The 13,994-nt window shown below is 42.2% G+C and overlaps 3 protein-coding genes across 4 annotated transcripts; 2 read left to right on the top strand and 1 right to left on the bottom strand.

Moving 5' to 3' along the window:
• Positions 1 to 75: 75 nt before the first annotated feature.
• aste1b (asteroid structure-specific endonuclease 1b) lies at positions 76 to 5,041 on the top strand. Of its 2 annotated transcripts, XM_023412207.2 has the most exons (7): positions 76 to 159; positions 484 to 734; positions 1,335 to 1,601; positions 1,721 to 2,739; positions 2,830 to 3,061; positions 3,189 to 3,381; positions 4,088 to 5,041. In XM_023412207.2, exons 2-7 carry the CDS (start codon positions 497 to 499, stop codon positions 4,398 to 4,400), a joined length of 2,262 nt encoding a protein of 753 aa, XP_023267975.1. In that variant the 5' UTR covers positions 76 to 159; positions 484 to 496; the 3' UTR covers positions 4,401 to 5,041. The 2 variants fall into 2 exon arrangements, with proteins under 2 accessions (XP_023267975.1, XP_023267976.1); XM_023412208.2 differs by lacking the exon at positions 76 to 159 and having other exon boundaries at positions 177 to 734.
• klhl7 (kelch-like family member 7) lies at positions 4,966 to 11,089 on the bottom strand. Its single transcript, XM_087175569.1, has 12 exons — positions 10,431 to 11,089; positions 10,180 to 10,282; positions 9,687 to 9,780; positions 9,280 to 9,404; positions 8,781 to 8,956; positions 8,368 to 8,542; positions 8,118 to 8,260; positions 7,605 to 7,845; positions 7,202 to 7,403; positions 6,580 to 6,686; positions 6,271 to 6,448; positions 4,966 to 5,791 (listed from the first exon to the last, which is right to left on the bottom strand). Exons 1-12 carry the CDS (start codon positions 10,557 to 10,559, stop codon positions 5,626 to 5,628), a joined length of 1,839 nt encoding a protein of 612 aa, XP_087031695.1. The 5' UTR covers positions 10,560 to 11,089; the 3' UTR covers positions 4,966 to 5,625.
• A 123-nt stretch (positions 11,090 to 11,212) lies between these two features.
• On the top strand, positions 11,213 to 13,782 carry LOC111659310 (uncharacterized). The gene is made up of 4 exons (XM_023412210.2): positions 11,213 to 11,354; positions 11,867 to 11,945; positions 12,088 to 12,306; positions 12,438 to 13,782. The coding sequence occupies exons 1-4, from the start codon at positions 11,301 to 11,303 to the stop codon at positions 12,833 to 12,835; spliced, it is 750 nt and encodes a 249-aa protein (XP_023267978.1). The 5' UTR covers positions 11,213 to 11,300; the 3' UTR covers positions 12,836 to 13,782.
• Positions 13,783 to 13,994: the final 212 nt, after the last annotated feature.

Raw genomic sequence — 13,994 nt, 5'->3', positions numbered from 1 at the left:
TTTTTGAATCTATAGCATATGCTTAAAATATGCAAACATTTGATTTGATCCACTACAGAAAATACACACATTTGCAAGCTAGGACCTTTACTTTGAAGTGATACATTACAAGGAAGTAACTAGGCAGGAAATGTAAACAGAAGTGAAAAAGTAACACTGGTTAGTATGTAGCAACTCACATATTTTAATGCTGTTATTCAAAACTATCCTTCCAATATTTTTCTGAAAATGCACGTATCAGTTGTCTTCAGTGTTCTGTTGCAGTCTTTCCGTTCTTTAACAGTTTTTGGAAAACAAACTCCTGTCCAGCTGAGGCAGCGAGTTTCTTTTACGTCGCATTCTATAATTGGATATCTGCAAAACCACAGACCCACACACCCTTAGACTAAGCAGACAGTGGAAACTACTCTGTTAGGCACTGAAGCACCAGCACTCTTGTGAGTAACAAGAACTCATACAACCTCTCACTTCATGTTTTCCTAGGCCCTGAGATCCCATGGGTGTCCAGGGTCTGACCACTTATGTTGAGGGGAACAGACAATTTCTCCAAGATGTGAAGTTCAGGGACAGTCGCCTGGTTATTGATGGTTGCAGTCTGTATTTCCGCCTCTACTTTAACCACGGTTTGGACCAGCAGCATGGAGGGGACTATGATGCTTTCGCTCGACTTCTCACCCAGTTCCTCTCTGCGTTGGCTGCCTGCAACATCCAGCCATATGTGGTACTGGATGGAGGTAAAGATACTGTAGAATAACAACCCGATCAAATTCTTGCACCCTATAGGCTACTTCATTTTAGAACTCAACTCCTTACAATCAATAATATTAGTATGTGTTTTTATTTGCAAGATACAATTCAAAGCGGTAAAATCTTCAAGATCCTTTCATTTCTTATTTTTTTTTAAAACAATTCAGATTCACACCATCTCAACCAGACAGTCATCCTAACCTGGTAGTAGTTGGTAGTTTATTCTCCATTCTCTTTTATTAAGTCCCACAAAACAACCTTAATTGCTGTTTTATAATCTTGTTCCTCTGTGTCATAACACAGATTTCTAACTGTGAGAATTATATATATTATATTTAGGTTGAGGTGATCAATAGCCCCCCATTTTCTTTCTTTCTTTTTCTTTGACTTAAATAATGACATCAAATGTTTTGGTTAGTATAGACAGTGCTTTGATTAGTGAATTAGATTAAATGACAGCAGTTTGCTCATGTTTGCTAGAAATTGATTAAATGGTTAACTTGATCCTGCACAAAGTCTGAAGTGTGTCTGCAGTTGTAACCCACCCATAATTATGTAATTTGTGTCTTTTTTTTTATGACTATAAGGGATGGACCCCAGTGACAAGAAGTTTGCCACTCTGCGTCAACGTCTGCAGTCCAAGATAAGGGAGGCAGACAATATCTCTCATGGCCGCAGTGGCTCTATTCTCCCCATCCTCACAAGAGATGTCTTCATTCAGGTCCTCAGCCAGAGAAGAATCCCAATATACCAGTGTTCAGCTGAGGCTGACTGGGAGATTGCATGTTTGGCTCACCAGTGGAAGTGCCCAGTTCTGACCAATGACAGTGACTTTTATATCTTTGACCTTCCAGGTGTGGGTAGTGCCAGGACTTTTGTATCCAAATGCCCATTGTAATGCATTGGATTGATTTTTATTATCTTGATTTTGAAGTTGTTCCATATTGTTTTTGTCTTCTGTGTCTCATCTTAGGTGGTTACCTGCCATTCAATTTTTTCCAGTGGACCAACCTTAACGGTAAAGCCTCTCATCACTACATCTCAGCTCGGTGCTACACCACTAACGGCCTTTGTCACTGGTTTGGGGGAATGAACCCGGAGTTGCTACCCTTGTGTGCTGTCCTAACCGGTAATGACTATGGAACTCCAAAAGATGCTGAAACACTGCTTGCTGTGTTAGATGTTGGGAGAGGCGGTGGCAGGGGTAAAGGTAGAGCACCCTCCTCCCGCATCGAGGGCATCCTTATCTGGCTGTCTTCTTTTTCAAGCCCGGCGGAGGCCCTGGAGGAAGTGAGCAGGTTAATGGGGGAGGAAGGTTTTAGGGGGAAGAGAGGACAGAAAGGTGGGCTCAGTTCACAACTGTGGGCAGGTATGCAGGAGTACCACCTCACCCCTCAAAGCTCTCTGGCTTACTGGTTCTCTGGAGGCAAGGCAGCTCCAGGAGGCTGGACCTCTGGGCTCGCACAGCTACCAGGCTGCCTTTCACTGGCTGCAGCAAAAGGGCTTTTGGCCCCCCTGGTGGTGGATGCTCTGGTGATGCATAGGGTCCTGCTCATTCCACAGGTGGAGAACAGCAAACTCTCCAGCAGCCACTGTAGTGCTAGAAAGATACGTCAGGCTATATATGGGATATTACAGCGAACAGGCAGTGTGCAGCTATTGAGGGGACCAGGGGGTGGTGTCCAAGCACAGGATACCATGGTACAAGAAAATTTCAGCCAGGGTATGAGAGGTAGGAGAGGGCGAGGGGGAAGAGCACGAGGAGTTGGTCACAGCAGTGGAGGTAGGGGTCAGGGTATTTTACCCACTCAGCAGGGTGTAAATGTAGGATTTAGCATTGAAAAAGCAGCTGGTGGTGGTACAATGCAGACTCAGGGCCCCAGTGCCCCCATTTGTGTGGAGGAGTACGACCGTTTGGACCTGAACTTGAGGAAAAACCAAGAGGAGGCACATCCGCCGAGAACCCCAATACATCTGGATACACTTGGCCAGGTGAACATAGCAACAAAAATTATTCCTTTTATGTATACCATATTTGTTTTGTCCATTTTCTAAAAGAAAATGTACATTGATTTTATACAGGCTCCTGTGGCTGTTCGTCTCGGTGTCCTGTTAGAAGTCTTAGGAGTGAAGGAGTCTGATCTGGCTGCTGTTCCTCTCCACCTGAGGCTCGCTGTAGCAGTGACAGGCTTCTGGGTACGTGAGGCAATACCTACACCCTCACAGCCCCAGGTCCAGGCTTTGGTGCTGGGCATGGTTTATGGAGAACTGTCCTGGAACAACCAGCCTGGAGCTACCCATTACCAATATGCTGGTTAGTTGTGTTCTATCTGTCATTTTATTCCACAAGGTTACAGAGACTAAAATGTCCCTCAACAATGAGGCAAATAGTGATCCATCCGTAATGATCTAAAACCTGTTGCTGCTGTGTATCATCCTAGTCCCACAGCTAAACTGGGCTGCGGAGCGCAATGTGTTGTCAGGGCTGGACCGACAACGTGTGAGACCAGGGGAAAGACGGGGCTTGGATGTAGGAGTGGCTCACAGTTTGAGCCAATGGCAGGCCTGCCTCTGGAGTGCACTGTGTCTCAATCAGCTATTGCTGCAGCCGCTGCCTGAACCCCACTTGTCATGGTAAGACACAGGGACATAAAAGAGATAACACTATAATGCAACTATTTTTATTATTGATTAATTAATTATCAGTTATTTTGTTGGTTTGTTCTATAAAATGTCATAAATTGCTATCACAAGATACATTTGTGCTTAATCATTTTCTTAATCAATTAAGTGACTTTATCAATGTTGTTGATAGCTAATTTTGTGGTGATTGGCTAGTCTATTAATTGTTTCAGCACTGATGAGAACATTATATAAATTGCTTTTGGCGAAGGTTCCCAGCGCTTTTCACGTAAGTGTAATTAATACAAGGGTAATAAGGGTTGGTTCACAGAAATGATTAAAAAAAAAACCAGTTAGTTTTAGTTTTATTTGCAGATGTTTTGAGGTGACTGTCTCTTGATGTTTCTGCTGCCACCTTATTACAATAGAGGATGATGGAATTTCATTTGTGGTGCTTAAAACATCAGAAATCAGCAGCATTTTTGTCTGTGGATTTTCTAGAGTATCTGGGGCTGTGTTTCCAGAAGAGCCCATTGCTGAAGAAATTTTTAAATATAATTTTCAAAGTGAAAATTTAAACTTTACATTCTCCTCCATTTCTTGAGAGTGGACCTGAAACAAATCTCAAACTAACTGCAGATACCACCGTGACAAATGGAAAAATTGTATTTTTGTTCTAATTTGGTTGCCTCCCTTCCCCTCACTGTGCATGTCTCAGGTTGTTCAGTGGTACCTTGGTGCACGGCATCCTCAAGTATTTAAAGGGGGGCCGAGCTGCTGAATCTCTCCTAGCCGGGGGCTCCTTGTCTGGACAACTCTACTCCTCCCTCCTGGATGTTGTGAGGAACTGCAGCTCCAAAGCCCATCCCTCCTCTTCGGCTACAGGCAGAGGGAGGAGAGGCAGAGGCCGTGGAAGGAGAGGAAGAAGGGGAGTTGGCAGAGGAGCACGGGGAAGGGGGCAAGGGACCGAGGACATAAACAACAGGTTTGCTCTCTTGATGAGCGAGGAAGAGTCTGATGATGATTGGTGAAGAGGCGGAGAAAAATGAGCCAATCGATAGTAAGCACTTGCGAGGGGCCAAATGAAGGAGGACATTCCAGTGGTTTATAAAACATGCTCAGGGAATGCTACAGTCATTTTCAAGTGAAGAACAACACCTCTTCGTGTTTACCACTGTGCGTCAACCTTTATAACTGTATTGCACTAATTTAACCTCCCTCAGTGTTAACTACCTGCTTATTATGTTCAAAGTTCTGTTGCCATCTCAAATCATATGATGTCAAAACATATGCATGCAGCTTTTATCAAAGTAGTCAAGTCTCTGTAATTAATGCAATTTTTTCCAACCTGAGGGTTTTATTCACTTACGTCAGCACAAGATTTAAACAGTGAATGTAGAGATGTCTTATTTCATCATTGTTGACCAGAAAGTTGTATGGCAGCTAATGTCATCTTAATGAGCGATATATGAAATTTTATGTCATTTTATCGCAGATGCCTTAATACTGATGCATTTGGTGATCTTGCGTTGTTTACTCATTTTTCTATATAAAAAAAACAACAAAAAAAACCATAAAATCAAACTCAGACGCATGTTTTTTAAAGCATCACATTCAGCTAGTTTTTACTTGTAACCATGTGATTTTGAGAATAAAATGTTTATTAATTCTCTGTAAAGTCAGTTATAAGTTACAGTGCATTACAGAGGCACTGTTATTAAATATATATACACACACAAGATTCAACTATTGATAAATGCAGTATATCTACACTCTGTAACAGTACATCATTAACAAGCTACAAAAACAAAATTACAATAAAATAACTAACTCAAATTCTCAGTTCTCTGACTGTATTCATCAGTATTTTTTCTTTTTTTTAGATTTTTTTCAAAACCAGTTTGGGTATCCATGAGAGAGGGTTGTCTCTTTCATCAAAAGCATCCTTATCCCCTAAAACATGAATTTGTGTATAGTGTCCCACCGGAGCTTTAACATAAGGATCTGCGTTTCAGGTACAGATAAAAGTTAAAAAAGAAATTTGGCTACTGGACATAGTTGAAGAACATAACTACTTAAATACACACATAAATATTTACATTGGCATGAGCTGTCTAGGCAAGACGGACTCTTCCTGAAAGCCAGGTCCTGCTTCATGTAAATCAGCTCCATATACTTTTGGAGGCCTAATGTAGCCACAGCCACAACTCTCATAAAACGTCACAATGTAAAATACAATAAAAGCTCCACCTCATCCTATGAGGATGATGAGGTCGAGGCAGCTGGAGGGGCAGCGGATGCAGTGTGTGACTGAGAGTCTATGAGTTCCATGTCTTCGTCTTCGTTGACTCCACACGTGTCGACCACGCAGATCAGGCAGCTGGTGACGGGAAATGCTCGCACTTTGCTGCAGGTCACCCACCTGAACACGGAAGAAAACTGATTTAGAGACAACATGAAACACGCATGAAGATCAGAACTTTCAGTTAGTGTGTGGGTGATTAGATTTAGTGTTTAAACAAGCTATTGTGTATTTTTATAGATTCCCAGAATTCCCTATGAGTGACAGAATTAATATGTGAAGAACTCCAACTCAGTGTGAACAACTGTTTATCTTTACTAGTAAGAATATTGGTGATGAACACCAAGCTAAATTAACCACACAAAGTAATTCAAGAATTTGTGAATCAGAAACAGCCTGAGCCACAAAAGCGGATCACAATCATTTGTATTGACCAAACAAACAGACAGGAGAGATGTCATGGCACTGGCTGGCATGTCAGTTTAATCATTTTTAAAGTTTCCGCACCACTGCCTGCATCGGTGACTAAGACGTAAGCAATTTCTACTCATGGTGATATCATTTGTTTTATTTTAGTAATATTTTGTTAATACACAAACCTGTCAGTGTCAGTGTGGTACTCCAGGATGTGTCCAAGCCGCCCCACACCCTGGAACCCTGCCAGCACGTAGATGACATCGCCGACTGCCGCGCACTTCACCGTCACACCTCGCCACGGCATCGGCGAGGCAGTGCGCCACTCGTTACTAGCGATGTCGTAGTACTCCACCGAATCCAGTCCACCGACAAAACACACACACACACACACACACAAAAGCAGTTTTATACAGACGCCGCTGGCACACTGTTTCACGTACCATGTACTACAGCTACTGTGTTCAACAGTGTTAGTATTATGACAGTTTCAGTTTTATTACCTAGTGCCCCCTGCCCTCCAACAGCATAGATCCTGTTGTTGACCACGACCAGCCCATGGTTCTTCCTGGCCTCTCTCATCCCACACAGCTCCCTCCATCTGAGGACAGGGGGAGGGAGATAAGTGATAAGTGTAGCAGTGCAACACATCATTATGTCATTTACCACTTTTGTGTGTGTATGTGCATACCATTATTGTCAGCTTATAATATTGTAACTCCAATTTAAGATTTTATATCGGTAAAAATCTCCCTGCTTCTTTGTGGAGAAATTCATATGACCTATTTATTTGATGAAAGCCTTTAAAACATATTGGTTACAATAAAAAACATCATTGCCATGTTAAAAAAAAATCCTACTTCATGGACAGTTTTGGGGACAATTGATTTTCACCAAATAAATCAATGTTTATAGGCATATTGGTGTAAATAATAAGGCCAGTATAGATCCATAATGCAACAGTCTCTTCCCTCATATTCCTTTTCTTTATTATTTCCATGCACGCTGCATATAAAGCTTGTTGGGAAAAAGAATGTCTCAGGATTGTGAGCACACACGAACGAACTGTGCATCATTCCTTGGGGTCGTACAGAGCTGTGTGTATGTGCGACTCACTGTTGTGTGTTGGGGTCATACACCTCACAGTTGTTGAGGACCCTGCCAGACACGTTGTTGCCCACTGTTCCTCCACAGACGTAGATGAGCCCGTTAGCCTCCACTGAGCCATGGCTGCAGCGGGCCAACAGCATGCTGGTTTTCACCTGCCACGACTCCGTCCTCGTGTCGTAACATTCAAAAAGGTCCAAGGCTGAGCTACCTGTGGACACACACGTACAGTACGTAACACCGCGATTAGATATTTGCAAAAACGAGTGGTATTTCTCCCATTAAGGATCATCAATATAATTTCCTGTATTTTTTCTAAACCCAAGACACGGAAGTCATAATGAAAATATAAACCACACTGAACTCCAGCTCCCAGATTCCAAGTCCCTCTCTCCCACCTCCCCATGCTCACCCACTTCCGACCCCCCAGATGTGTAGATCTTGCCCTGGGCGGCGCAGGCAGCCAGACTGTCGCGTGGTGTGGGCGGACCCAGCTTGGAGTACCAGCTGTCCTTCAGGACGTTGTAGCAATCCATACGCTTTATTGGGAAGAGCTGTGAGCCGCCCAGGATGTAGACCACATTGTCCCAGAAGACGGCTGTGGCATCCCTGCGCTTCTCGAAGGGGCAGCGGATGTCTGTCCAGCTCGAGTCCTGCATGGAAAGCCAGACTGCCCCTTAACCACTGGCTAATATAATCAAAATAACTATACAAAAATAGTTTACAATGTTCGTGCATCGTGTAATCCGGAAATGGTGAGAAATTGTACTTAAAACTTAAAATTCATGTAAATTAACCTTATGTTTAGCTTTTTGATGATGCTGTAATACTGAACAAGAGTAAATATCCATACGACATTTTACAGTTCTTGACTTGTGTGATTGCTCCTGTGGGTAAAAATCTGTTTGCATGTGCAGTCTGGCACCTTGGGGTTGAAGTAGCGGCAGGATTGTGGCTGGGAGCCTCCAAACAAAGCGATGCGGTAGTCGTGCTTCTTCCGTCGCGGTCGGCTGCTCTCTCCCAAGTCCTCACGATCCTCCAGAGACAGCAGGTGGTAGCGCATCCCGCCTGAGACAAAAAACACAGACAGTTCCAGAATAACATCACATTTTCACACATAGCAGATGATATCAACCATTTGTGTGCCTTCATGAGTGCAATACACTCCTACTCACTGATGACCATCTTGAGACACTGCGGGTTGTCCTGGATGAGGGGCTCACCCTGCACTGTCTTAGAGAGGAAGGTTTTGGAGACCAAGGGGAAGCGAACACACCCCAGCACCTCCACCATGTACTGCTGTCTATTGCACACATCGTACTTCAGCCAGCGTACTGCTGCGTCATATATCTTTGGGAAGAAATGCAACAACAAAACATTTGTAAACATACGTTATGGGGGATATTCTAACCATTATATTAACCAAGGCTATCAAACACCTTTGTCCTGACGTAATGAATCCCATTCATTTAGTAATCCAAACTATACTTATACTTATACTAGGTTTTTAGGGTCTTTTCCAGATTTCTAGAAAAATTATAGGACAAATTAAATGAAACATATAGTCAGAGAGTGTCTACATGTGTACCTGAGCCTCAGCACGGACAGTGAGTTTGTCTTGGTGCAGTAGATGTGTGAGCTGTGACACATCCAGTTGCAGGAACTCATCCAGTTTGTAGACTTCAGTGAAGTGGAGCTGGAAGAAGTCCTCTGCTGCTGCCTTCAGCTCAGGACAGTCCATACAGTCTGCAAGGGCTGAAATACCTGCAGGATGACAGAACAAGGATCAGTGTTCTACTCTAATGAGTGACATGATGGGCACACCTAACACCAAAAAGTTATGTTGGAAAAGTAATTTAAATATTTGAATAATATTTGCTTTACATTTAAACAAACAGAAGAGCTCTTTACATACCAGGCTCTTATCCTGTGTAAACAGGCACAAGCACTCAGCTGGAACGTATTGTCCACTTATTATTCAAAAATTGATGTTAGTGAGTCAATAAATGAAGCATCAAATAACTCAACAAATTGTAGGGTAAAAACAAAAGCGATAAGATTTAACCTGGGTAAAGGGTTCTTCTTACCCAGACAGTTTGTTGCATCAATCTGTCCTTTGAGGAACTCTACGCACATCTTCTTCACAGGCTCAATCTGGTACTGGTTGGCTGCATCCAGCAACGACTGGACATTACTGCTGTTCACCGAGATCCTGCCATGCACACACACGCGCACGCGCGCGCAAGCACACACACACACACACACACACACACACACACACACACACACACACACACACACACACACACACAGAGTGCATTTGGCATAAGAAAACAAGAACATAGAAAAAAGAAACAATATGTGCCTTGATAATAACCTCATATTGGCAGCATGAAACCACAGTCGTTTATATAATTTTTAAACTGTAATTCTCATAATTATCCTTCCTTTAAGCCTTCAAGCCTTATGCTCGATTTTAAGCCAAAATTCTTACCGAGCTGTGTAGATAAACTCAATCAACAGCTCAATGATCTCGGGCTCAGCACTCCTGAGCTCCACCTCATGGGACATTGACTCCATCATTCTGGCTGGAGGTGAGGAAAAAGAGGAAGACTCAATAGAAAATAGAAACAACAAACATTACGTGGCAGCATTAAATATTTTTCCTGCCTTGCTTGGCAACAGCTTTATCATAAATATCATGACTGTTTTTTTTAAATTAATAATATTGTATTTTTTTATGTCTACGTAGAGGACCCAGGGTCCTCAGTTATGGTTGCTTTTTTATTCTCTTTGGCTTTGGTGGAAAACAGTACTAATTTAGCTACTTTCAAACATAACTGATTATTTCTGAGCATTTCCCCATCACGTCTCTATGCTTCCTGGAATATGGCAGAAAATATTTTTTTAATATATTTCATATCAATGTCTCTATACTTCCAAGTGGGACGGTTCATGATAATGTGTTTATGTGTGTGCACACTTACTGGTGAACATGAGGCTGAAGAAGTGGCTTGCAGCTGCTAGCACTACTCTGTGGGCAGAAAAGTGTTTCCCCTGAACCACCAGTGTCACATCACAGAGGGTACCCTGAAGAAAACGCACACACACAAACATATATATCAAGTGTCAAGACAGGGTAGGACATACATTTTCATGGCAGTACGCACACTCATATAGCACATGAAAGTTCCTGTTAACACCCTTGTTTAGTGTCTACTCAAACACACATACACACCTGTTTCCTCAGGTTGTTCATGACACCCATGATGCTGGACAGCTGTTTGTACTCCTCTTTGGTGGCACACTTCCTCTCGCTCTTCTTCTTGGAGCTGGACGCCTTCTCTGGAGACGCTATCCCCGTCATGTCAGCCAGGTTAATATTGTCTGTTCGGGTCAATGAAACTACGACACTTTGAGCACCACTGCCAGCAATGTGCAGCTGCGGTCTCTTTGTTGACAGTTGGCTTACCAGCCAAGAGCAGCTTGTTGTGTGTTTTTTTAATGAATTAAAAAGCCGCCAGTTTGACCGCGGCTTCACCTTGAAAGACAGTAGAGATAAAAATGTATACAGATGAACTTGCTGTCATGTGTCGGAATAGTAAAATAATCTGTTAGCGTGGCGTATTTTTTTTAAGCTACAACTCAAATCTTTAGCTTGGGTTGTGGTTTCCTTCTTCTTCTACGGTTCGGATGTGGCTGGATAAAGTCGCGTTCGCCCTCTAGCGACATACGTGACAAATAACACATTGACCTGCAAGTTTGCAGAGATTTAACACAATTTATAGATCTAATAAACACACAGAAACACTTCACTAGGTGCATCCTATGGGATCGCAGATTTAAGACTTAAATATATTAACACGGCGTGGATACAGCTAATGGCGACAGCAGCCGTTTGTTTACCTGGTGCAACTCACGAACTTACAGGTGCAACTGTCTGCCGTGTTCATACCTGCACAGCAACTTTCACCACATAACCAGGAAGAAAAGCTTTTCAGAAATCGCATGACGCTGACGTCATGCAGAATGGGGGCTACAAATACATAGCCTATTGTCAGAAATAACTGACCTGAAAACAAACTGACAGGCACCAGAGCTGCAGAAAATGCATCGCTGTCTCTGCTGTTGCTGCTTCTCTAGTGAAAACTCCGAGAGCGAGGTATGTGATTGAACTGTTTTAAGTTTTGTATAAATGCTGATGGGATTATATAATAGCCTCCCTGGAGTTTAGAGTTCATTACCGATTTGCTTGAGTGAAATTACTGGATTAACCTATTACTACTAGCCTACTTAAATGCAAGCATGGCAGGGACTGCACCCATTATAAACCTTTAATGTATCTGAATCATGCTATAATGATGTCATAGAAACAAATCATTATGAATAATAATAATGATTATTATGATAATTATAAAAAGAATAAAAAATAAATCCCCTAAATCACCATAACGTCATAGTTCTGTCACAAACAAAGTGCAGAGATACAACATAAATGCAGTATGTACAACATGAGACACTGAAATAAATATTTCAGCATGCTCAGTTTATGACAAAGTACTAATTATGGTTTCACATGAACACAAGTGAATATTTAGTGCTTTATGTTTGTCAGTAAAAAAAATAAAAAATGAAATAAAAATTATATTTAAAGAAACGATTCTGCTATTTCAGAGGCAGCCTCTCCTGCAGCCCACAGCATCTGAGCTGAATGAAAGTGCATCAGCCAGGCAGATCCAACCAGCATGCAGTGGTACATCTCTCTAACTGTTTATATCTGTCTGTCAAACCTATACTCCAATGCATGAAACAGTGGATGAATCAGTGCTACACTTGCTCTTTTTTGTGTGTCTGCGTATGTGATTTTTTTTTTTTTTTTTTTATCTGTACTGAAGCAAAGGCCGTGAGGCGGATTGGCAAGGTGGTGATTAAGCGAGTAGGTGTGCCCGAGTTGGATCAGAGGTTTTCTGACATGGCCGAGACCTTCAATGAACAGCAGGAGCACTTTAACGCCATGGCCCGACACATCAGGAGCCTGCGACAGAGCTGCGGCTGTGTCCATGGTGATACCTTGGCTTTTGCTGAATGCGTGCGCAAGATCAGAGAGGAGCATCGTGAGTGACAGACTAAGAGCTCAAATTCCTGAGTAAAGTTCCCACAGTACCTGTCAGTAGAGGCAATGTGATGGCAGGTTATCATGCTGTTGCTGTTCCCTGTGTTTATCTCAGTCTCTCTCTACTTCCAGAAGCCACGCACAGGGTCTGTCTTAAGATGAAGGGCTATGACTTCTCCCTCAGTGTGGTTCCTGTGGGGTTAGAGGGAAAAGGTGAGGAGGAACCACTGCCTCCAAGTCTCAAGTTGGCTCAGGAGGAACTGAGGGGCACTTCTGAGAGCGCCAGAGCCACCATGTCAAGGGGTACTACACTTAAAGAAATGCTCAACTGGCTGCTCCATAGCAGGGATCACATGGCTGAACAAGTTAGGCAGGTAGCACCATCTTACCAGGAGCACGGAAGACTGAAGACAAACCTGGAGGAGAACATGAGGGAAGTGAAGAGGGCGAAGGAGTTGGCAGTGGGATACAGACAACAAGCTGCAGAAGTCCTCACTGAGGCTTCACAGATCGCAAGGTCTTACTTATAGTTTATTTTGAATGCTTTCTTTGAATCCACAAATTACATTTTAAGTTTTGTGTATCTTTACAGTTTTTACACATTCTTTGATACTTATAGAGAAAACACTTTTGTCAACTCTTTTTTTTTGATAAACTTGTCAGTTGCAAACCTAGTAAAAGTCACTTTGTGAACATGCACAAGGCTGCCACATATCAGAATCAGTAATCTGTATTCATATCCTCCAACAACATCAGGAATGTTTGGAATGTGACAGAACAGATAATACGACACGTACACACAGAATGCCACTCATGTATGTAAAGATACCAACTGCACACTGTGCTTTGCAGGCCTTTGCAGTGTCTTGTTTAATGTTTGTTACAAGGACATGAAGATTTACGATCATACCTGCCTTTTAAATATTGTATTAAAATGATCAGGAATATAGCAGAGATTTGCACTCACACTCCTACTATAAAATTTGTTTGTGTGAATAATTAAATTTTTCTTTTAGATGTGCAGTTTCACCAACTAACATCAGGGGGCATTGCAGACCTACTTTACTATTGTAACAGCTGGTCTTTGATTCATATTCTTTAAATGTAGTCTGTCTCAGAAATTGTATTTCATGGATAAAGATTGACTAAATCCTAGAATTCCTGAATCAGGTATCCACATAATGAATGCATCACTATTTTTTTTTTAGAATTTTGTACCTGATTAGACACTTTTAGCAAAGCTTTGCCTTGTGGGAAAATTGTAGTCAGGTTGTGTACTGCACTGGACATTTCTTCTATTGAGCCATACAGGACAAGACAGGATACAGTCTCTTACAGCGGCAATGGGAACTCAACTTGAGGTTTGTTGTACTGTTTGTGTCCTTTTGCTATTGTAACATTCAGATGGAGCAGATTTGCTGCTTATTATCCACAAAAGTCCCATTGCATTTATTAACTGATTAAAAACTGAAGCTTCCCAGCGTCTGTTGATGTGAAAGCAAACAAACACATGGTCATATGCCATCTTGATAATTAATTTTGGAAAATCCATTGTTCCAGAGGTCATTGTCAAGTGGTCATGCATTATTTATCTGAGAGAGTACTGCTTTGGCCTTAAGCTTTACAGATTAATTTGGCATTAAGTGTGCAGGATGTGTTGGATAAAACCAGAGAGCATTCAATTAGTCT

Source organism: Seriola lalandi, unplaced genomic scaffold, assembly GCF_002814215.2.
Source record: "Seriola lalandi dorsalis isolate HSWRI2012SDOR001 ecotype SW California unplaced genomic scaffold, Sedor1 jcf7180002054476, whole genome shotgun sequence".
NCBI classification, from domain to species: Eukaryota; Metazoa; Chordata; class Actinopteri; order Carangiformes; family Carangidae; genus Seriola; species Seriola lalandi.
The sequence above is the reverse complement of the archived record's forward strand: the minus strand, read 5'-3'. Positions and strand labels throughout refer to the sequence as shown.